Source organism: Nomascus leucogenys, chromosome 13 (assembly GCF_006542625.1).
Source record: "Nomascus leucogenys isolate Asia chromosome 13, Asia_NLE_v1, whole genome shotgun sequence".
NCBI classification, from domain to species: domain Eukaryota; kingdom Metazoa; phylum Chordata; class Mammalia; order Primates; family Hylobatidae; genus Nomascus; species Nomascus leucogenys.
The window spans coordinates 45178867-45203588 of record NC_044393.1 but is presented as its reverse complement, the minus strand read 5'-3'; the positions used below and the strand labels follow the sequence as shown (position 1 = coordinate 45203588).

At 46.6% G+C, this 24722-nt stretch overlaps 1 protein-coding gene across 3 annotated transcripts in view; it reads left to right on the top strand.

Annotated features, from left to right (window-relative positions):
• RIN2 (Ras and Rab interactor 2) overlaps positions 1–24722 on the top strand; it is a 115614-nt gene that overhangs the window by 65229 nt on the left and 25663 nt on the right. For all 3 annotated transcript variants that reach the window (XM_030825804.1, XM_030825806.1, XM_030825805.1), the window contains 5 exons: positions 4654–4846; positions 8718–8829; positions 12948–13020; positions 18830–18921; positions 22633–23766. In XM_030825804.1, coding sequence (XP_030681664.1) covers positions 4654–4846; positions 8718–8829; positions 12948–13020; positions 18830–18921; positions 22633–23766 — 1604 coding nt within the window. The remainder of the gene's footprint in view (positions 1–4653; positions 4847–8717; positions 8830–12947; positions 13021–18829; positions 18922–22632; positions 23767–24722) is intronic.

Here is a 24722-nt window from a genome sequence, read left to right as displayed (position 1 = left end):
GCATTTCCAGGAGAAGAGGGGCAGCTGTGAGCTTTCCACAGCCAACACTCGCAGCAGATGGGGCATGGGTGCCTGCCTAGAGGAGGCGCTCTAGGTGGGGCAGTAGTAGCATCCCCTGCACGTTCAATGTTCTCACATTAGTTCTTTCCTGAAGGTTGTTCCCGATAAAGGCCAATTTGTCCTGTAATAATATGCTATAAACCTCAAGTGGCTGGCTGAATCAAGGAGTTAGCTTAGTCATTTGCAAAGGCAAGGGATAATTATGGTTGCTCTTTTATGAGGCCCCATGAATCTTATTCACCATCTTCCTGTCGGGGCCCTGCTTTTTCGGCTGAGGTCACTTGTCAGAACAAAGGCTTTTCAGCTCCTTGAAACCACAGAGGAGTCACAGGATGCGCCCTTCTAGGGAAGGAAGATACGTCAACATGTTTACTTTCAGAACACATGAGCATCACGATTGTCATGTTAGACACTGTCCAATTTGGTCTTGGCAAAATATGGCCAACCTGAGATGGCAGTGATAAAACATTTATTTAGTCGCCAAGAATCCTTTTAGTGGCATGGTACCCGTCCCCTGCCCCCAGCCCCTAGCAAAACAAAACCAAACCCCTAACTGGATCTGAGTTAATATGCATGTTTTACGCTTGAATCTCAGGCAAATGTTCCTTACAGTGTTGTCCTCAGATTGGTCACTGAGAGCTTGTTAGAAATGCAATAATGCAATGTCTCTGGTTCACCCCACACCTGCAGAAGCTGTGAGTCTGAAACCAGGAATCTGTGGCTTAACAAACCCCAGGTGACTTTCATGCAGGCTGTCAAGTTTGACAAATACTGATCCAAAGTAGTGGTTGTAAACTTGGTTGCACATTGGGATCCCCTGGGAAATTTTTTTTTCTTTTTTTGTTTTTGTTTTTTTTGGAGACGGAGTCTTGCTCTGTTGTCCAGGCTGGAGTGCAGTGGAACGATCTCGGCTCACTGCAACCTCCACCTCCCAAGTTCAAGGCTGCCTCAGCCTCCTGAGTAGCTGGGACTACAGGTGTGTGCCACTATGCCCAGCTAATTTTGGTATTTTTAGCAGAGACAGGGTTTCACCATGTTGACCAGGCTGGTCTTGAACTCCTGACTTCCAGTGATCCAACCGCTTCAGCCTCCCAAAGTGTGCTGGGATTACAGACGTGAGCCACTGCACCTGGCTTTTTTTTTTCTTTTCTTTCTGAGACAGGGTCTTGCTCTGTTGCCCAGCCTGGAGTGCAGTGGCACGATCTCCACTCACTGCAACCTCCGCCTTCCGAAGTTCAAGTGATTCCTCTGCCCTAGCCTCCTGAGTAGCTGGGACTACAGGTGCCCACCACCACTCCTAGCTACTTTTTGTATTTTAGTAGAGACAGGGATTCACCATGTTGGCCAGGCTGGTCTTGAACTCCTGGTCTCAGGTGATCTGCCTGCCTCGGCCTCCCAAAGTGCTGGGATTACAGGCTTTAGCCACCATGCCTGGCTTTTTTAGGTGATTTTTATCAGCAGCCAGGGTTGAGAATCACTTGTCTAAAGCTGGCTTTTACCTTCTATGAAAGGAATTTTAACACCAGCTTCACTTTGAAGAGTATGCTTTTTTAACTGCAAATATTCACTTCCCAATACCTGCAGGCCCTGGAATGGCATTTGCAGAAGGAGAAACTATTCTTTTTGGCACAGTCTCCTACCTGGAAACTTGTAGCAGAAGTTGAGCAAAGCTTTCACGTATTTGAGAAGAAATAAAAAGATAAATCTTGAATGAATGAGTGAGATTCCTTAGGCCTGCAGAAAGTCACGAAGGTGATGGACAGAAGTTAGGACGGCGTCTCTGGCCAGTCCACATGCCAACACTGGGTATTATTATTGAGTCTGCACACCCAAAAATGATCGGCATAGGTTGGCTTCTTCTAAATTCAGTCCCACCTCTTAGGAGTAGAGTTGTCCATGTGGAAATATCACACTTCCTTTCTTTAATTTCCTTTTTATAACTCATCATACATTCAGTTTCATTATCCGTCCTTCTCAGTGCTAAATACATTATCTAGGTCACACAGTTGAGTTCCTTTGGGTTTAGAGGATTGAAGATCATATGTACCCCAATCTAAACCTGATTGTTTGGACATGAATGGTCAGGTCTGGTGTCCCTTGGCTGCCCCAGGATAGGGCTTGATGACCTGCTCCTTGAGAGCCAGGGTAAGTATCAGTTCTGAGTTTGGTAAAGGGTGAGAGAACCCAGAGCGAAGCTGCCTTGGAGGGAATGTCAGCCCCCTCTCTCTGACCAGGGGCTTGACCTTGAGCAAGATCCTGACCCAGGCTAAGACTCCTGGTCCTCTGTAAAACTGGGATCATGGTGCCTGTGGTCCAGGGCTGTCGAGAGGAGTAAATGAGAGAATGTAGGTAAAGGGCTTGGCACACAACAGCCGCTACATGGATACAAACTGCCCTGTGTCCCTGACCCCTGTGCCCCTCACCCCTGTGTCCCTGACCTGACTTGGTACCCACAACGTTGGATAAATACCAGAGTATGTGTAATTTCTAGTTCTGCTGTTTCAAGGCTGTTATCACTCAGGACAGCTCAGTAACTTCTTAGGCCTCAGTCTTCTCATTGGTAAAATGGGAATTAAACACTCACTGACAGAACCAGTATTGGCACCAAAAGGACGTCAATATGGTTTGGTCATTAAGATATAATTCATGGCCGGGCGCAGTGGCTCACGACTGTAATCTCAGCACTTTGGGAGGCTGAGGCGGGTGGATCATGAGGTCAGGAGTTCAAGACCAGCCTGGCCAAGATGATGAAACCCCGTCTCTACTAAAAATACAAAAATTAGCCAGGCGCGGTGGCGGGTGCCTGTAATCCCAGCTAGTCGGGAGGCTGAAGCAGGAGAATCGCTGGATCCTGGGAGGCGGAGGTTGCAGTGAGCCGAGATCCTGCTACTGCACTCTAGCCTGGGCAACACAGCAAGACTAAAAAAAAAAAAAAAAAAAAAGATATAATTCACATACCATAAAATTCACCCTTTTAACGTGCATGATTCGCGGGTTTTATTATATTCACAGATTGTGCAATTATCACCACCATCTAATACCAGAACATTTCCATCACCCCGGAAAGAAACCTGGTACCTGTTTGAATCACTCCCCATTCTCTTTTCTCTCCCCCATTCTCTGGTGCCCACTGATCTACTTTGTATCTCTGTAGATTTGCTTGTTCTGGATATTTCATGTAAATCGAGTCATTCAGTGTGTGGCCTCATGTCTGGCTTCTGTCACTGAACAAGATGCTTTCCAAGTTTATCCATGTTGCAGCATGCGTCAGTGCTCCATTCCTTTTTATGGCTGAATAATATTCCATTGTAAGAATAGATTACTTTTTTTTTTTTTTTGAGACAGGGTCTCACTCCTGTTGTCCAGGCTGGAGTGCAGTGGTGAGATCACGGCTTAGCGCAGCCTTAAACTCCCAGGCTCAAGCGATCCTCCCACCTCAGCCTCCTGAGTTAGCTGGGACTACAGGTGCGCATGACCACACCTGGCTAATTTTTGTATTTTTAGTAGAAATGGAATTTCGTCATGTTCCACAGGTTGGCTTCAAACTCCTGGGTTCAAGTGATCTGCCCGCCTCAACCTCCCAAAGTGCTGGGATTACAGGCATGAGCCACCACACTTGGCCACATTTTGTTCATCCACTCATCAACTGACAGACATTTGGGTTGTTTCCACTTGTTAGCTATTATGAATAATGTCGACATGATTTTACAAATAGCACAGCATCACTCCTCTGTGAAGTTTTGTTATAAATAATGTCAGTAATAAAAATGCTTAGATTTGTGAGAAGAAATAAAATCCAATCATTCAGGTACAAAATAAATCTGTGTGAGTGCATTTGCCTTTAGACTGGGGCATGGCTGTGCTTATGAGAAATGCTACTGAGCATTAGGAACTCACGGTTGCCATCCACGCTATTTCGCATGTAGGGTTCTGTCCTCAAAGTTAGAAATGTTTTATATTGGCCAGGCAGGGTGGCTCACGCCTGTAATCCTAGCACTTTGAAATGCTGAGGTAGGCGGATCACCTGACGTCAGGAGTTCAAGACCAGCCTGGCCAACATGGCAAAACCCCATCTCTATTAAAAATACAAAAATTAGCCGGGCATTGTGGTGTGCGCCTATAATCCCAGCTACTCAGGAGGCTGAGGCAGGAGAATCACTTGAACCCAGGAGACGGAAGTTGCAGTGAGCCCAGATCGTGCCACTGCACTCCGGCCTGGGCAACAGAATGAGACTCCATCTCAAAAAAAAAAAAGAAGAAGAAGAAGATAAAAAAGAACTATTTTATGTCAGAAGACAAAGCCTGAATAAACGGCATTTAGGATTCTTAGAACTTTTGAAAATGGGGTTAGGAATAGAAGGTCAGGTCTGTCCAGTGCAAGGTGTTGTTTTTAATATTAGAGATATAGGGTAAAATAAAACATTGTGTCTGCCCTCAGAAAGCTTTCAGTCTGGAAGAGAAGATCATTAAGGGGGCGATCACAAGATGGGGTATGTGCGGTGGCAAGCCTGGCCTATGAACTTGTAGGGGCGGTCTCCTTGTTATGGAAATGGTACTGCAGCCAGCTGACCCTGCCACTTTCCTTTCTCCTAGCATGGTAAGACACAAGGATGGTGGCTATTCCGAGGAAGAGGACGTGAAGACCTGTGCCCGGGACTCAGGCTATGACAGCCTCTCCAACAGGCTCAGCATCTTGGACCGGCTCCTCCACACCCACCCCATATGGCTGCAGCTGAGTCTGAGTGAGGAGGAGGCAGCAGAGGTCCTGCAGGCCCAGCCTCCGGGGGTAAGACTCAGAACCTCGGGAAGCAGGTGGAGGCAGGCAGGACTGCTGCCGGCTTAAAGAAAAACACTTGGAGTTGGTTCCAGAAAGTTCTTCCCAGCTTGTAAGGAGCATGTCTCCTGATATGTAACTGGTTTTCAATGCAGAAATATTCTGGAACAGAGCCCTTCACGATGTGTCTTTCTGTCTTTATCTGCTCAGTTACCATGGGAGGTACAAGGATCCAGCAGAGTAACTGAGCATCTGGGTAGCGAGTAGGGGCCACTGGCCAGAAGCCTGGGTCTGACCTCTTGAGCCTGGACACTGAGGATGAGCCTGGGTCTGAGATCCTTGGTGGCCTCTGCTGCCTTCCTCTCCTTCTGAGCCTGGGAGCCCTGCCAGGGTCCAGCCATCTGACTTGGGACCCAGCCTTCAAAAGTTCTGTGTCCACAGACTTGCCTGCTCTGGAGTCCTCTTTTCCCTGGGCTTTCCACACAGACCAAAGTCTAATGTGGTTTCCTCAGCTACTGCCTATCCAAGACCACTGTCCGTCCCATCCAGACCACTCCACGACTTGTGGAAGGTCCTCAAAAAAGTGACTGCAGCCGGGCATGGTGGCTCAGGCCTGTAATCCTAGCACTTTGGGAGGCCAAGGCGGACAGATCACTTGAGGCCAGGATTTCTAGACCAGTCTGGGCAACACAGTGGCACTCTATCTGTACTAAAATTACAAAAATTAGCCAGGTGTGGTGGCACATGCCTGTAATCCCAGCTACTCAGGAGGCTGAGGTAGAAGAATCACTTGAACACAGGAAGTGGAGGTTGCCGTGAGCAGAGATTGTGCCACTGCACTCCAGTCTGGGCAACAGAGTGAGAATCTGTCTCAAAAAAAAAAAAAAAAAGTGACTGGTATCTCTTGTGCTATCCAATATGGTAGCTTCTTGCTCCATGTGGCTCTTTAAATTTACATGAATTAAAGCAAATAAAATTAGAAATTCAGCTCCTCAGTTACCGTAGCCACATTTTCAGTGCTCTCTGGCCTCGGCTGGCTACCATATTAGATGGTACAGAATTTGGAACATTTTCATTGTAGTACAAAGTTATAGTAGACAGCATTTGTGTGCAGTGTCTACTTCCAAAGGATAAATACAATAAGTCACAGACAAAATAATAACACGCAACACAAGATAGAGACTAAGAACTAGATGGAGAAGCAAGGAGAAAAATCCCATTAGTAGCTAGCTGAGGAATGGCATAAGAATTGGGCACCAAATACATTTTTGAGTTTCCTAGCGGTCAGAGTCTGTCTGTTCTCACTTTTTAAAAAACATATGAATCTTTCTTTATCCCTCATCAGGCAGAAACAGGTAGAACTAAGACCTCTGCTAGAACACGCTCAGGGGAACAAGGCACGGTGCTTTCTCATCTTTGCAGAGAACCCTTGGCCATAACATAGAGCTGCTGCCTCTAGTTTTGTTCTCTGGGATCAGGATTTCCTCACCTTCTGTGAAGCCTCACTTTCAGCCAGCTGAATTGTCTGCTCTTGCATTTCTGCAAAACATTCCAAAGACAGAAGTTGCTGCAGAGCTAGGCAACAGCCTGCCCAGCTCCCCCTCCCAAGGTAGGGCACGTCCACTCTTGCTGAGACCTGCATGGGAAACAAGCCAGGCATGTTCTCTCCGTCCACCTGCCTGATCCCTGCACAGGGCCTGCCTGATGAGATTGGGCAGGTTGAGGGCAGGGCCAGGACAGGAGTAACATGGACCAGGACAGTCAAGAATAACGAAGGGAGAGGCCAGGCATGGTGGCCCAGGCCTGTAATCCCAGCACTTTGAGAGGCCAAGGCGAGCAGATCACTTGAAGTCAGGAGTTCGAGGCCAGCCTGGCCAACATGGTGAAACTCTGTCTCTACTAAAAATACACAAATTAGCCAGTCATGGTGGCGTGCACCTGTAACCCCAGCTACTCCAGAGGCTGAGGCAGGAGAATTGCTTGAACCCAGGAGGTGGAGGTTGCAGTGAGCTGAGATTGCACCACTGCACTCCAGCCTGGATGACAGAGCGAGACTCCATCTAAAAATAAAATAAAATAATAAAATAAAATAAAATAAAGAAGAGAGAGAAAAGCAGGTGGCTAAAAGTGTGTGAAAAAGGAGGATTTGAGAGACTGGCCATGGTGGCATGAGTGAAGTGGGCTTTTGGGGTGCCCATCCTTAATTATTCTACAATCTAAGACAGGGGTCCACAAACTGTTTCTGTAAAGGGCAAAGTGAAATATTTTTGGCTTTGCAGGCTATACAGTCTCTGTCACAACTACTCAACTACATGATTGTCATGCAAAAGCAGCCATAGACAATATGTAAATGATCAAGCATGGCTGTGTTTCAATACAACTTTACTCAGAAGCAGATGGCAGGATGGATTTCGTCTGCAGGCCAGACTTTGCCAACCCCTGATATAATGTAAGGCTGCAGTCTTCCAAAAAATAAGGCCTAGAGATTGCACTCCCCAACCCCAAGGCTCAGGGAGATCTCCACTTGGAAAAGGGAGTGTTACTTCCTCTCCTAACAACCAACAGCTGCCTCTCCGCAGTGCTTTGGCCTCTTAGCCATCAGGATGCTATTTAGGAAGCATCTGCTTCAGTTTTAGGGTGTCCCAGAGGCACTGACTCCCAGAACCTGCTACTGGATGAATCCTATGGATGCATCTCCACGATGCCAGGAGAAAAGAGAACTCAAGTTCTTCCAGCTTCATTCTTCACCAGATACCCAAGTCCCATACCCATCTTCCCACCCCCTAAATAAAGTATCTTACGAGCTATTAACTGGAGATAAAGAGAGGAGCAAAGATTAGGCGGGGAAAAAATGAAAGACTAGACAGGTAGGGGAGAGAAGAGGTAGAGAGTAAGGTGTTTAAATGCAGACGAAACAGAAGTAGCTAAAGAAGCATGACAGACAGAATAAGATTCTTGGAAAAGGGTCATGCTCCACAGAAGGGAACCAGGACTCAGCTGGGCTGCCACACGCCATACTCCAGGGAGAGTCACTTCATTCGTAGGCTAGGTGAATGGTGCCTGCTGGAGTTGTGCAGTGCACGGCCTGCACAACAGTACACAGCATACTTACCTCTGCAGTGATGAGGGCCAGAATGGTGTCCTGAGATCAGCACTAGGAATTGGGCTGTTTTAAAGCATGTGTCTAAAGACAATATTAGGATCTTGAGGGAACTGGTAGAATGTGAAGTGAGTCAGGAATAAATGGACAGCTTCCATGTCCACCGGGGTGAACTTCAGAGTGCATCCACCCACCACCCAAATGGAACAGCCATTTTTCAGCTCCAGTAGATTGTTGTCTGGTCTTGCTATATCATCTCATTTTCCAAGAAGAGCTAGAAATTCAGATTTCAATTTGAAAACAAAAAACAAAGCAACTTCTGCTTTTTCACTGTTAGCCACAAACTTAAATTTCTATTGTAAATATCCTCATAAGCCAAGTTAACCAATGAAATCCCAATTCCTATGGTTTAGTCATGTTACTACCTGTGTTTAGAATTTAGGTTTCACCAATCAAGATATATAAGACAGGGGCTGGAGAATATAACTTCAGCAGTAAAACAGTCACCGAACTGAAAATGCTTGTGCAGACTAGGGGAGTTCTTAGCCCCATGGAGAAGCTTCTGTCAGAGGGAAAGCAGGATTCTTTTGATGCCAGTAATGAACAAAGGTGTCTGCAGCCTGGGCTCTGAGCACCCCTTTCTATGGCAGGAGAGTTTCCTGCAGGGAGCCATGCAGTGTGGATATGAAGGGGTTCTGTTCATTGAGCGTGAGGGAAACCAGATGCTTGGGTTTCAACATTCTAGATATTTCCTAAAGCTTGTATTTCTTTTCCCTCCACTAGATCTTCCTGGTTCATAAATCTACCAAAATGCAGAAGAAAGTCCTCTCCCTCCGCCTGCCCTGTGAATTTGGGGCCCCACTCAAGGAATTTGCCATAAAGGAAAGCACATACAGTAAGTGGTCATTGGATGCTCAGGTCCTGACTGACATGAGGGCCGCAGGGCTCTGCAGGGAGTGGAAATGGAAGGAGCTCTGGTTTTGAGATGGGCAGATATGGGTGTGAGTCTTGCCACTGAATGACTAGGCACGTAACCTACTCCAGGAGCCTCAGTTTTCTCATCTGTATAATACGGTGATGGTAACCTCTGAGTTGTTAATGAGTCAAGCAACCTGAATATAAAGTGTGCAGCCTACTGCATGGCATATGGTAGGGAACTAATAGAGGTTGACTTCCTCTCCCCCTACCCAGTTAAGTGGAACACGAATTCGGTTCCCAGGTTTGTCCATGACTAAATTGCAAGGAGACTGTAGCGAGAGAGCCCTTTTACGGGATCTAATCCTAAAGCATGTGTCTGCACTTCGTGAATAAATAATCCCTGAGCAGACCTGTTCCCTCCAGGCAATCAGTGTTCAGTCTTCTATGAAATGCAGCTAATCAGAGGCAGAATCCAACCGTTCGATGAACATTTTGAAGGGAGAGTGGTGTTCAGAAGTGTTGGTTTTCTTTCTGCTGTTCCACGATTGGTCATTGGAAATGTGGAGTGTCGGGAGGCCAAATTTTAAATAAAAAAGGGAACACACAGTTCTGATGTACTGCCAGCCTCCAAGAAAGGATCGGAAGATGGATCTGCCCATCAAAGGGGGAGGAGTGGGAGGAGCAGGCCAGGAGGAGAGAGCTCAGAAGCAAGACAGAGCTTGGGATTCCCACTTGCTTCCCGATTTCCCAGCACCTCACCTCCTGCATTTGGAGAAGCTGAAGGTGTAGACGAAGGTCAATTTCAGGGCCGAGATGAGATTCTACTCAGCCGGGAGGGCACAATCTTGCTGAGCCAAATGACCTTTAACTGAGTCAGGGGAGGATAAAACCTGCCAGGCTGACTGTGAACCGCCTCCAGCTCAATTGTCAACCTGGATCTCACAAGGCCACAAGGTCGTGGATGCCAGGGAAAAACTTCCCCCGAAAGGCGCATGAGCAGGCGGAATCCAGCCAATAATGTAAATACATTAGGACGCAACCAGAAGGTACATTGCAAACCCACTGTTTGAAAGATACTGAATTCATATTGAGTTAATAATGTGTTAGGTGAATTGATAATGAATTTATATTAAGTGAATTAATTAATTCTGAATTGGCTTTTGAAAGTCTGCGAGGGGCTGTGTGCCGTGGCTCACACCTGTAATCCTAGCGCTTTGGGAGGCCAAGGCCAGAGGGTTGCTTGAGCTCAGGAGTTTGAGACCAGCCTGGGCAACATGGCAAAACTCCATCTCTACAAAAAAAAAAAAATTAGCCAGGAATGATGGCACACGCCTGTAGTCCCAGCTACTCAGGCTGAGGTGGGATCACTTCAGCGCAGTGAGCCGTGATTGTGCCACTGCACTCCAGCCTGGGCAACAGAGCCAAACCATGTCTTAAAAATGAAAAAACAACCCAAAAATATTAAAAAAAAAAAAAAAGTCCACGAGGCAAGAAGCCACAGATCTAACTGGTTTTTAAATTCCTCCCTAATGTCCAAAGTGGAGCACCATGGATGTGTTGGTCGGAAGCCACTTCCTCGCCTCTTCCAGAAGCATGGGCAATGTGTGTGGAAGCTTCCTGGTTGTTCGTTGAGGTCCTTGTGGCCAAAGGTTTTTGCCCCATAATTTGATGAGGCCTCAATCACTTCCCTAATCTTCTCCAGGTGGCTTCAAGTGGTTAAAAGAGCTTGTTTAAATAAAGCATAAGCCTGGTCATAACTAGTTACCACAGGCCTGGGTCCCACTGCAATGGCCCCTTCTCAGTCAGGGCCTGTTTATCTTCTCTGTGAATTGAGGCGAAGGAAGGACTTGCTATAAAAACATTCAGGGAGGCTGAGGTGGGCGGATCACTTGAGGCCAGGGGTTCGAGACCAGCCTGGGCAACATGGTGAAACTCTGTCTCTACTGAAAACACGAAAATTAGCTAGGTGTGGTGGCGCAAGCCTGTAATCCCATCTACTCAGGAGGCTGAGGCAGGAGAATCGCTTGAACCCAGGAGGTGGAGGTTGCAGTGAGCCAAGATTGTGCCATTGCACTCCAGCCTGGGCGACAGAGTGAGACTCTATCTCAAATAAATAAATATTCAGATATTTTGTCATAACTTACGGACAGTGCAGCTTAATAATAAACAACACCTCATATTTGGAAACAATGCTTTCACATAAATTATTTCATTTTTTAAAAATTTCAGCTCCCCCGACCACCCTTCTGGGAGATAAGGAAAGTACTATTAGAGTCCATTTTCCAGATGAGAAAACTGAGGCTTGGAGAAGCTAACCTGCTCCAAATTAGTTCCCTCCTACTTAACTCTACAAATTGTGGCACACATGTGTGTTTGTTGTTTCTGTGTGTCTGTGTGTGTCTGTGATGGTATACGTGTAGAGGTATGGATGTTTTTTGGGGGTGCTACAGAAATAATAAAATAATACAAAAAAGCAAATAAGCGGCCAGGCGCAGTGGCTCACACCTGTATTCCCAGCACTTTGGGAGGCCGAGGTGGGTGGATCACCTGAGGTCAGCAGTTCGAGACCAGCCTGACATGGAGAAACCCCGTCTCTACTAAAAATACAAGATTAGCCAGGCCTGGTGGTATATGCCTGTAATCCCAGCTACTTGGGAGGCTTAGACAGGAGAATCACTTGAACCCGGGAGATGGAGGTTGCAGTGAACTGAGATTGCACCATTGCACTCCAACCTGGGCAACAACAGCGAAACTCTGTCTCCAAAAAAAAAAAAAAAGGCAAATAAGCAAAATAAATGAGGGTATGAGTGAGACGAAACACATCGGATTGAAGAAATCTTCATAAAACTGAGGATATTTCAAATCTTCAGAGGAATATCAGTGTGAGTTGCTCAGCTGAGGTGCTGTGAGGGCTGGCTGGCACATTCATGAGTATTTGAAGTCAGACCACTTGCTGCTCCAGCATTTGGAAGATGTGCAAAATGCCACACCACCATCTTGACAGTATGTGTCTTCTTTTTTTTTGAGACAGAATCTTTCTCTGTCACCCAGGCTAGAGTGCAGTGGCTCGATCTCGGCTCACTGCAACGTCCACCTCCCTGGTTCAAATGATTCTCCTCCCTCAGCCTCCCAAATAGCTGGGATTACAGGTGTGTGTCACCACATCCAGCTAACTTTTGTATTTTTAGTAGAGACAGGGTTTTGCCATGTTGGCCAGGCTGGTCTCAAACTCCTGACCTCAGGTGATCCACCCACCTTGGCCTCACAAAGTGGTGGGATTACGGGCATGAGCCACCACGGCCGGCCCAGAACATGTCTTCTGTGTTAGAAAATTTGAACACTGGGGCAGGGGTGGAGGGGGGAACAACACTCCAAGTAAATGCGTCTTAGAATCTTTGTTTTAAAAAAAAGTGAGAGAGAGAAAAAAAAAAAGAGAGATGTAGTCTCGCTATAATGCCCAGGCTGGTCCCAAACTCCTGGGCTCAAGAGATCCTCCCTCCTCGGCCTCCCAAAGTGCTGGGATTACATGCATGAGGCACCATGCCCGGCCAGTTTTGGAATCTTTCATGTTGAATTTAACCAAAAGCTGATTTCGGGGAACCTCGTTATATCCTCCCAGCTCTACATTCCTTCTCCCGTGCGCTTTTATCACAGGTGCTCTGTTATGGCAAAAAGGAGTGACCAGGGAAGTGTGTGTCCTAGGAGCGTCAAGGGATCGAGGGGAGTAGGGGTTTTGGTGTTCCCCAAGCCCTGTCCTGTGCTGATACAATCCAGATAGACTGGCCCCTTGTCCCCTGCCCTTTTTGTTCTGAAGTTAAAAAAAAGACAGTTGTGCAACTCAAGTCTGTCCTGGTCTGTTTACCAAGCACTGGAGCATGTGCTCGGCATGAGTCAAGCGATGAACTTCCAGTTCATCGGCTGTTTACCGGTGGCTGCTGGCTGACATGCCTCCTCTGCACAGCTGGTTCTGATAAGCCACACGGTAGTTTGTTTGAGAGTACTCAGATGGTCCCACACACGTGGTGTTTAGGGGGCTGTTCCTGTCCCAGAACGTGCTCAGGGAGAATCAGCTGGTTTCTGAAATCTCTTTTCCAGCCTTTTCCCTGGAAGGCTCAGGAATCAGTTTTGCAGATTTATTCCGGCTCATTGCTTTCTACTGCATCAGCAGGTAAGGCCTCTTCCTCTCATATGGTTTCAAGGCCCTGTTTGGTGTGTGGGATATAATTAACCTGAGGTTTCTTGAAGGATCTAGGAGGCTGGCCACCTATTTGATGTTGGCAGATTAAGACTGGTTACTTAAGTAAAATGTTCACCAAGTGAACGGGTTCACCAAGTACACATCATGCCAGGTTTAAGGTCAAAACAACTACCCCAAGCCCTCCAAACATAAATTATCCTTCATATGATTATTTCTTCAAGCTGCTCCCAAGGCTCCTTTCAGCCAGACCCATCAAGCAGGAAACACACATACACATGCACATACGTGCACACATGCACACACACATGCACACACATACACACACGCGCACACACACATACACACAGAAAGGGACTGTGCATGCAAGCCTGTGACTTTGAAAGGTTCATGATAATGCCTCTGAAAACTCTATAAGGGATGGAGTTCATTCTACAAATGTGGGTTCCTTAAACCAGCCCATCAGTCTTGTCCTTCAGGCCAACTGGGTGCTCATGTCCTTTTCATAACCAAAGCAACTATTTTGTTCTATACAATGTTAAGTCCAAAATCAGTTTTTTGCTTTTTTTTTTTTTTTTTTTGAGATGAAGTCTCACTCTGTCACCCAGGCTGGAGAGCAGTGGTACGATCTTGGCTCACTACAACCTCTGCCTCCTGAGATCAAGCAATTCTCCCGACTCAGCCTCCTGAGTAGCTGAGATTACAGGCGCCTGCCACTATGCCCGGCTAATTTTTTGTATTTTTAGTAGAGACAGGTTTTCACCATGTTGACCAGGCTGGTCTTGAACTCCTAACCTCAGATGATTCACCCGCCTCGGCCTCCCAAAGTGCTGGGATTACAGGTGTGAGCCACCGCACCCCACCCAGAATCAGAATATTAACCAGAGTCAACAGGGTGTGCATTGTGAAAGGCTTTTTTTTTTTTTTTTTTCCATTTTTTTCTTACTAGCAATAACAGTTTTTTCACATCAAGTGTTTTTTCAGTAATTAAGAATCAAAATTCTCGTTATCTGCAGGGATTGGCCTTGCCTCCTCTTATGGGGCTGAGTTCAGTTTGGCCTCCTTTTCTCTGTCCATGGCAGCTGATATGGCAGAGACAGGAAAATGTGTTACTAGGATGTTTTCAGACATCACTTCTCACAGCTAACACACATATAGGCTGGGGAGTTTATTTGAGTTTGGCTCAGTTTATTTTAATTTAAGAATTAGGTTGTTTCTCAAAGACCAAGTGCCTGTTGACTAGACTCTGCCAGAGGGCAGGAGGCACTACGTGCTTTTTTTTTTTTTTTTTTTGAGATGGAGTTTCACTTCTGTTGTCCAGGCTGGGGTGCAATGGCATGATCTCGGCTCACTGCAACCTCTACCTCCTTGGGTTCAAGCGATTCTCCTGCCTCAGCCTCCTGAGTAGCTGGGATTACAGGCATGCACCACCATGCCCAGCTAATTTTTGTATTTTTAGTAGAGACGGGGTTTTACTACGTTGGCCAGGCTGGTCTCAAACTCCTGACCTCAGGCAATCTGCCCACCTCAGCCTCCCAAAGTGCTGGGATTACAGGCGTGAGCACCGTGCCCGGCCAGGAGCCACTAAGCTCTTCACCCTCTGAAGTCTCCAGGTCAGCTGAAGCCACACAATAAATGGCCTCAGGAAGGGGAGGCACTTCCAGAGGAGGAATTCAGCGCTGCTCACCAGCAGGAAGAAAATGAGGGCTTCACTGAGAATGGGACCAGTACCTGGGAGCACCTCCCAAGAGGATGCAACCTGCCTGCCATGATTTGGGCAGATCTCTTAAGCCTGTGTGAGGAAATGAAATGTGCTGCCCAAAGAGAGGAGGCTGGTGCAGAAGCACAGCCCCCAACACACACACACACACACACACACACACACACACACTCACTCATCCCCAGGGAACCACATCTGGTCTGGCCTAAAGCCAACCAGGTTGGAGGAGGAAGTCTCAATGCTAACATGTTGGCCAGGGGTGAAGCCGGCTGATATTTACTTTTCACTGTTTGCTTTTTGGTAATTGTGGAGTTGTTGGGAAAAATCATTACACCTACAAAGCAATATTTGGCAATAGCATAGAAAAGTTACCATCAGTGTTCATGGTAGACTGGAGTACTTGCTGTCCAGGACTGTTTGAAGATGCAAGGAGATAAAGTATATGAAAGCCTTATAAACTATAAAGCATGATACCAATATATAAGGTACTTACAGGAAAACTCCAAAATTGATGTTTTGCAGGTAGGAAGGCCAAGATTAATTTCCCCGTTTGTTCCAAAATGCAGATATTTGATGTTTTTGTTTCTCTTTCTATGCTACTCATCTATGTTCTTAGCAATTGGTAGGTGATTTACCCAGTCTTATGAGAATATTTGTGACATTTTTTAGTTGGTTGTTAGTATATAAATATATTCAAGTAAAGAAAGTGATTGGATTATTGGTTCTGGTGTTTCACACAGCATGCATATGCAAATATGCATTGCACAAGAGAATTCACAAATCAATAAACATAGGATTTGCCATAGTGGGAAGGCTCGCTGAAGAGTGTCGAGAATACAAATAGTGACTGCACACCTTCACCCGCAATGCCTGGCAGCGCTCTGTTGATTTGGTGTTATCAGTGTAGTAGTGAGAGTGCTAGAGTCATTTGGAGTCTTGTTAAATGCAGAATCCGATTCAGTGGGTCTGGGGTGGTACCTGAGGTTTTGCATTTCCAGCGAGCTCCCAGGGGATGAGGCTAATGCTGCTTGTCCTCAGACCAGAATAGAGGAAATAATAATTTTAGGGGTCTTCTATATCTGTGCTAAGCACCATACATACATATTTCTAATCCTCATGGCAACCCTATAAATTAGGATGATGAAAACACTGAGGCAGAAAAAGTGAAGCACGTGCCCACAATCATTCAATCAGTAAGTGACAGTTATGGGAGTTGAACTCAGGCCTGCCTTAATGCCAAAGCCCATATTTTCCCACCATACTATTCAGCTGCTCAGACCTTAGGGTCCAACACATCTGGGTTTCGACCCTCACTTCACCTCCATTAGCTCTGCGAGGGTGTGCTAGGGACCTCACTTGTCTGCGTCATCATCTGCTCCTGATCCACAGAATGGGGGCATCACGACTTCCTCCCAGGGCTGTTCCAGGCCCCACACGAGTTACAGTGCCTGCTGTAATTTAATAGTAGTTGCCCGATGATCTTTGTCCCCTCCCCTTTAGAAATCTACGTATAGAGCAAAGTTAAACAAAATAAATCTGGACTGCACATGTTTTAACTCTTGGGTGAAACATTTCTATCTAAGATGATGGCTTTTGTTTGTCTGTTATGCAAGCTTTAGAATTGAGGCCCCTTTCTTTAATAGGATGTAAGTGAGAAGGTGTCCCTGTGTGTGTGTGTGCATGTGCACACATGTGCATGCGTGTGGGCATGTGTGTGTGAAGATGCTGGGATGCACCCTGGTTGGCACAGTGGGAGAGGATGCATATACAACATCTAATTTTCTAGTAGATCAAAGCCTGAAACCATCCATTAACCAAGGACAGGTGTGGCTTCCTGTCATATATCATTAAGAAAACCCCAAACCAGTCATGTGATGTTTAAGCTCCAGGTACTGCACTGAGCAAGGTAAAAGCTTAATACAAACATAGGTTGGTTTTGTGGTATGCAGCTTTCCCCCCAAATTGTCTGAGGAAAGTAGATTTTAATTAAGTTGGTCCATCCACACAAACATATATTTACAGTCTAGTTTGGTGTTACAAGGCTGTGGTTCCCATTAATCTTCACTTGAGATTATCATCAGGGTTGCCGCCCTGCCAGGTCAGGCAGCAGCTATTACAGACACAGCAATCCCCTGCAGTGCTGCCTGCTTCATCTCAAACAGACACAAGTGGCCAAGCAAAGGGGGTGCTCACAACATTTGAGGACAAGTGAAAGGTCTCGTGGAAGGAAGAGGTGATCTGGGCCTGACCCCCAAGAAAGAGCAGCCTCCTGGCTTTACATTAGCAGAGTAGTACAGTGTCAAAACCTTCTTGTTTTTTTCTTCTTTTCATTGACTTACTAATTTGTTATTCATTGTTAACAGCTTCCATGGCTCCAAAATTCTCCAGTCATCCAGATTTAATCTGGTTTATCCAAGAATGTTGCCTAATTTTACCATAAACAATAGGTTGTTTGGTATCATTATTCTCGTTAGTAGCGATTCTCAGCACGTCTCATGATGATGAAATCCAGGCAGGACTCCAAGTTGTGTTCCTTACCAGCACTTTCCAGCCACAGTGGTCTCCTTGCTGTTCTTCATCCATGCCAGACCCTCCCCACCCCAGGGCCTTTGCACCTGCTGCTCACTCTGCCTGGAAGGTCCTTCCCTTCATGATTTAACCCCTGGCCACCATTAGATCTTCAGTCAAATGCTGCCTGGTCATGAAGCCTTGTCTGGCCACCTTCACACTCAAACATTCTTTTATTCTCCTTTCCTGCTTCATTTTTATCCATGTCATGGATCTCCTTCTCATAGATTCTGTAAATTGTGTATTTGCTTATTGTCTATTGGTATCCCCTGACGTGGAGCTCCATGCAGGCAGGAACTTCCATCTGTTTTGTTCCCAGCCCCTGATGCACTGTCTGGCACATCGCAGATGATCATAAACATCTGTGGAACAAATGAATGAATAATTATTTCTTTGTAAGACTATTACCACCACTGGAAAAAGAAACAAACAAACAAACTCTCCTTTTTGATTAAGTCACCAGTTATTGAATATTCATTCATTGATTCATTCATTCAAGCACTTTCTGCCTGTCTGTGTCAGGACAGTGTTGTGCTTTGCCCTGTGGGGAATTCACCAGTGCTTAGAGCATGGTCCTAACCTTTGTGTATGAACATGAGCAAATGTTTAAGTCTGCCTTTGCCCTTTCCAAGAAAGCAAGTCATGGCCCATGGCTGTGGCAGGCCCCTGATGCTGGCTGGGCTCTCTCCTGTTGGGTCTGTTGCTCTCTCTGCCATGTGTGTTTGTCCATCTGCACGTGGCACCATGCTGCTTGGGTGCCAGGGTTATTGGCATGAGGGACCTTAGACTTGCTTTCCTATTCAAAGCCTCATCCAGGGTCCAGCAGCATCAGCATCCTCTAAGAGCTTGGCAGAAATGCCGAATCTCCAGTCCCTCCCAGACCCCTGGAATCAGAGTGTGCAGTATAACGAGACCCTGGGTATCTATCTGTACATTAGAGAAGCTCTGCCTTCAAACACAGGAGAAAGTTTTGTCTCCAGCACACCAAGGCCAATGTGTGGGCTCTAATGGGAAGATTTCATAAGTAAAGCCGACAGATATTCACTGAGAGCCTGCAGTGTGCAAGGCAATGGGCTAATTCATCTCGGTTTAGGATTCCACATTCCTGCCCAGGCAGTTTTCGGCCCAACATTCACATGGGCATTCAGTGAATTAGTACATAATGTTTTATATGCATGCTAGATCTACCAACAAGTCAGCGAGTCTGATGTAAACTCTACATACCTTTTAGCTACCCAGCAGGGCAATTGGGTCCCTACTTTGATACTGAAACTATGCTGGTTTTTCTCTCAGCCTGTCCTGAGTGTGATAATGCAGACAGGAATTGTAAGTGTTAAGTTTTACCACCAGGAAAGATAACTTTGTTGATATGGTATGGTGTCTACTTAGGACATTTTAAACAGTTTAAGCTAACACATCTCCATGATGAAAATAAACACAAGATAGAAACCAGACATGTAATTACAAACATTCTCTCTTTTTCTGAACAATCAGGGATGTTCTGCCATTTACCTTGAAGTTGCCTTATGCCATTGCAACAGCCAAGTCGGAGGCTCAGCTTGAAGAACTGGCCCAGATGGGACTAAGTAAGTGTGTGCCCCCTGCCTGAGTCTATCTAAAAATGAATCCATGGAGCAGAGTCAATGGTGAGCTCACTGAGGCTACGTTGTTCCGTCAAGCTCTCCAGCTTCTCCATCAATGAGTTTGGGCTACCCAAAATGTTGACGTCCTCATGTAAACATCTGTAACGTGTTGATGTCTTCCCTTTCTGAGGCATCTTACTGGGGAGAGGCAGCACTTGACAGAGAAATCCAGTGTAGTGCATCTCGTGTGCATGATTTTTTTTTTTTGAGGGGCACATGGGCATTGATGGCACTTCTGTGCTTTGAGGAATTTGACAGCACAGACATCTAGAGTAACATCTGTCCCACTTCCTCTCTCGTCGTTCAATTCTTGTCCTGCTGTTCTGGCCCATGTCCTAACCCGGTCGGGGATCCTTGGTCTGGCAGCTGGGTACTTGCTTCCCCATCCTGACCCTTTGCCAGTGTCCCCTAAGTCCCACAGTTCTGCTGGACAATGGTTGACAATGGATCAAGACATACAACTCACCCACTTTAACTTCTTTTCCCCATTGCCTTGGGGGAATCTATGTGGGTTTAGCTTTTGCAAAAAATGTTCCTCCTAGATCAAAAGAGGAAATTCTCTTAAGATTTTAGGACTTCACTCACTATGATACTTGACCCAGCAAATAAAAGATGTATGTATTCCTCCTCTGGCATAATTTTCTCTTAATTTAAAGAACTTGTTTTGAAGCAAGCACCATTTCCAAGGAAGCTTCAGAGAGGAGCCCGGGCATAGCTTTGAATTCCCTTCTGCTGAAACTGCAATTTTTTTTTTTTTTTTCAGAGGGAATCTTGCTCTGTCACCCAGGCTGGAGTGCAGTGTTGAGATCTCAGCTCACTGCAGCTTCTGCCTCCCAGGTTCAAGCGATCCTCCCACCTTAGCCTCCCGAGTAGCTGGGGTTACAGGCGCTTGCCATCACACCCAGATAATATTTGTATTTTCAGTAGAGACAGCCTTTCACCACGTTGGCCAAGCTGGTCTCGAAATCCTGACTTTTGGTGATCCACACGCTTTGGTGTCCCAAAGTGCTGGGATTACAGGCGTGCGCCACAGTGCTCGGCCATGAAACTTAGATTGTATGTGTAGAAGGATTACCTTCTGTGTTTGAGGCCTGTCTGATGGCAAGACTGGGTAACGGGATTTGGAAAGAGAATACTGGTAAAACTCTCAGGCCATAGAAACGTCCCTATTTAAAAGTTGCACCTTCTCTTGCAACTAAGTTCTGCATACCTTTGGAGAGAGATTAAAATACTTGCTGAAGTTAAGTCAATATTGTCAACTAGATTCTAGGCCTCTTGAAGATTTACACTGGGTCTCAGGTCTCTCTCCTGACCTCTGTCCACATAGCTCCAGTCTGATGGTCCACAGGCTTAGTGTGTGCATAGTGCTGAGTCTGAAGGACTAAAGTGTCAAGGACAATGCTTGTGCCATGCTGGGAGAGGTGAAAAGAGTTTGCTCCAGTGGCTACTAACCAGAAGCGACTGAGGGCTGACTAACATATATGCGACTTGTGATTCTCAATGTGCATATTATCCATTTTGTGTAGAGATAGCGTATTTTAAAATTCTGTGCCTCAGTAAAAATACTGTTCATCAAACTAATATTTCTCGAGGGTCTGCTTTGTGGCAGACACTGTGCCCCAGACCAAGGACTCAGGGTTAATAAGATCCCCTCTCACTCCCTGTGCCTGTACCTACTGCCAATGAGATTTGTAGTTTATATGGGAGACAGATATACACATCAACTAAGTATACGAAGCCTTACACAAGTTTTACAGCTGTGACAGTGTATAAGTCTAAGGAGGACTCAGAGGAGGTGGAAGTAATTTCTCCAAGACCTGCTGTCCTGGCTAATAGAAACATAAGGCTAATCTGTGTGTACTTTGAAATTTTCTAGTAGCCACACAGGTTAAATTGATTTTAATAATTTACTTTGTTGTATTTAATATATCCAAAACATTATAATTTCTACATGCAGCCAATATAAAAAAATTTTAAGGTATGAAATGTTTGACATTCTTTTTGTCATACCACGTATTCGAAACCCAATGAGTTATTTTATACTTACAGCATATCTCAACTCAGGCCCTGAATGTTTGTCAGAAATACATGGTTTGTATTTAGATTTCATTAAATTCACAATTAAAAAAGTAGATTCTCATAACCAAGTTCCAAAGGTACTTAAACGTTTTCCAGTAACTGAACAGAACATCAGTTCTAAAATTTAAATTGATTGACAATGAATGAGATTTGATATTGACTTCCTCAGTTGTACTAGCCAACTTCAAGTGCTCAATAGTCACCTGTGGCTGTTGGCTTTCTTGTCGAACAGTGCAGGAGTGGGGAGAGAGAAGGAGGGATGCAGGATAGATTACATAAGGCAGGTGACACGGCTGTCACCACACAGACAAGGGAGAGCTAGGACTCCCAAAGGGCTTCATCTCAGTCCTCCCATGGCCAGCCATTCTGGGCCCATGGGAAAGAAAGACACTGCACAGCATAGCTAGAGATAGAGAACAACCCATTCCAGGCCAGGTACAGTGGCTCACACCTGTAATCCCAGCACTTTGGGAGGCCGAGGCAGGTGGATCACCTGAGGTCAGGAGTTCGAGACCAGCCTGGTAAACATGGTAAAATCCCGTCTCTCCTAAAAACACCAAAATTAGCCAGGCGTGGTGGTGTGCACCTATAGTCCCAGCTACTCGGGAGGCTGAGGAAGGAGAATCACTTGAACCTGGGAGGTGGTGGTTGCAGTGAGCCAAGATCGTGCCACTGCACTCCAGCCTGGGCGACAGAGCAAGACTCCGCCTATAGGAAAATAAAAAAGAATAACCTATCCCAAATGGAAACTATAACAGGCACCACTGATCACAGCACTACCTCCCTCAGCTTACATGGAACACTGAGACTCATCTGCAAGAGGAGACACAGGCAGTACAGATCAATAAGCAATCTGCACTACTTTGCAGAGCATTGCATATTTATGAGCATGGTGAGGAGGTTATATAGGATTTGGGAAGGAAGGACTCCAAACCACAAAGGTAAATGGTTGGGCCTGCACTGCACATTAAGCTTGCTGTGGTTTTTCTGCTGATGGGACCCATGAATGTAGTTTTCCTCCTTTGGTGGTTTTAATGCTGAATGTGTAAAACCCTAGGCAGATTGTGTAACATCCCCCCAGGCCCAGCTGCTGGTCCTGCCCATTAAAGGGGAACTTCAAGGCCCGATTCCTTGGCTGGCAGCTGCACCGTGGAGGGCATCCCAGGAGAAGTTGTTGGGAAAGAGTGGTGTTGCTTTGTAAGTCGGTTCAGTTTTTGTAAAGCAAGTCAGGAAGCCCCAGTGACCTTTTTTGAGCTTACACTGGAACAATTCTAGTTCCTTTTTTTCTTCCAAGTTACCTGTGGAAAGGCAGGGCTGGAATCCTATGTTGGCCAAGCCATTTCTCCAGGGCTTTGAAGGTGACAGGCCCCTGGAGCTTTCCTGTGAGCCCACAGCTGGGCCTGGCAGCCTTTCTGCCCTTTCCAGTAAAGGAATGCAGTAAACCTGGGTACAACATACCCCCCACCCCACCCCGCAAGACTCGCGTTGTCATGCAGTGTGCTTTTTTTTAATTTGTGAAGGAATGGTCTGAGTGTACCGTATTTACATTCTGTGTTCACTGATAATGACTTTCAGATTTCTGGAGCTCCCCAGCTGACAGCAAACCCCCGAACCCTCCACCTCCCCATAGGCCTCTCTCCTCGGACGGTGTCTGTCCTGCCTCCCTGCGTCAGCTCTGCCTTATAAATGGAGTGCATTCTATCAAAACCAGGACGCCTTCAGAGCTGGAGTGCAGCCAGACCAACGGGGCCCTGTGCTTTATTAATCCCCTTTTCTTGAAAGTGCACAGCCAGGACCTCAGTGGAGGCCTGAAACGGCCGAGCACAAGGACTCCCAACGCGAATGGCACGGAGCGGACTCGGTCGCCCCCACCCAGGCCCCCGCCACCCGCTATTAATAGTCTCCACACAAGCCCTCGGCTGGCCAGGACTGAAACCCAGACGAGCATGCCAGAAACAGTCAACCATAACAAACATGGGAACGTAGCTCTGCCTGGAACGAAACCAACTCCCATCCCTCCACCCCGCCTGAAGAAGCAGGCTTCTTTTCTGGAAGCAGAAGGCGGCGCAAAGACCTTGAGCGGCGGCCGGCCGGGCGCGGGCCCGGAGCTGGAGCTGGGCACAGCTGGCAGCCCAGGTGGGGCCCCGCCTGAGGCCGCCCCGGGGGATTGCACAAGGGCCCCGCCGCCCAGCTCTGAATCACGGCCCCCGTGCCATGGAGGCCGGCAGCGGCTGAGCGACATGAGCATTTCTACTTCCTCCTCCGACTCGCTGGAGTTCGACCGGAGCATGCCTCTGTTTGGCTACGAGGCGGACACCAACAGCAGCCTGGAGGACTACGAGGGGGAGAGTGACCAAGAGACCATGGCGCCCCCCATCAAGTCCAAAAAGAAAAGGAGCAGCTCCTTCGTGCTGCCCAAGCTCGTCAAGTCCCAGCTGCAGAAGGTGAGCGGGGTGTTCAGCTCCTTCATGACGCCAGAGAAGCGGATGGTCCGCAGGATCGCCGAGCTTTCCCGGGACAAATGCACCTACTTCGGGTGCTTAGTGCAGGACTACGTGAGCTTCCTGCAGGAGAACAAGGAGTGCCACGTGTCCAGCACCGACATGCTGCAGACCATCCGGCAGTTCATGACCCAGGTCAAGAACTATTTGTCTCAGAGCTCGGAGCTGGACCCCCCCATCGAGTCGCTGATCCCTGAAGACCAAATAGGTAAGTACCCACTTTTTAAAAATATAAAATGTATTGTAACTCTGTCCGGGCAGTGCAACCTATGTTTGTTATTTTTTATGAAGTTTACTCCGAAGTTCAAAACAGCACCCAGCTCCACCTTCTCTCCCGGTTTGAATGGAAAAATCAGTTTCTCAAAGTAGCTGCTAACTGCCAGGCTCAAAAATGTTTTCGGGAGTGACAGGTTGGAGCTGCAGAGTGATTCTGTTCAGGGATGGAGTTTGGTCCTCTGTGGGTCCAGCTGCCGCCTGCTGTGGTAAAGTGTGTGTGTTACATGTGCCGGGCGTTTCTGGACGCGTGCTTCTCTGCAGGCTGTGCATACATACAAAGGTAGTTTTGTTATCTTCTGAGAGACAGTGGGTATTTTGTTCTGCCTTGGTTGCAAGTAAACTTTTTATTGAGGTGTAGCGTATGTTCAGAGAGCACAAAACTCAGGTATGCATTGGAATGAGTTTCCACCGCAAGCTTACCTGTGGGACAACTACCAACCCCCGGATAAGCAGAACCTGACCAGCATCTAGGGACCCCGGGCCCCCTGTTCTCCCTCAAGGGTACCATCCTGCTGGCTCCTCATCCCATACACTTCTGTAAGCAGCACGGCTTGGGAGTAAGCAAAAACTGAAAAAGACAAGTTTGTTTTGTGTAACTTTAAAATAAGTAACATAGTTTGGAGGTCACATGAAAGGTGTTTTCTCCAACTTGAAGGGGAAATTCTTTCTTTATAATCTCATTTAGAGGATGAGTTGCTAATGGTTACTTTGGCCAAGGCAAATTTGAATTTGGCAAGCAGTCTTTTCTTCCAGGGTGAGAATGTTGAAGGGTTTGTTGGTTTGTTTGTTTGTTGTTTTTAATTTTAGAAGGTTGACTCTTGAAGGTTAATTTCAGAGACTTTATTCACCAGGCAGCAGGAGCCTTTGGAGCTACCAAACATTTCCAGG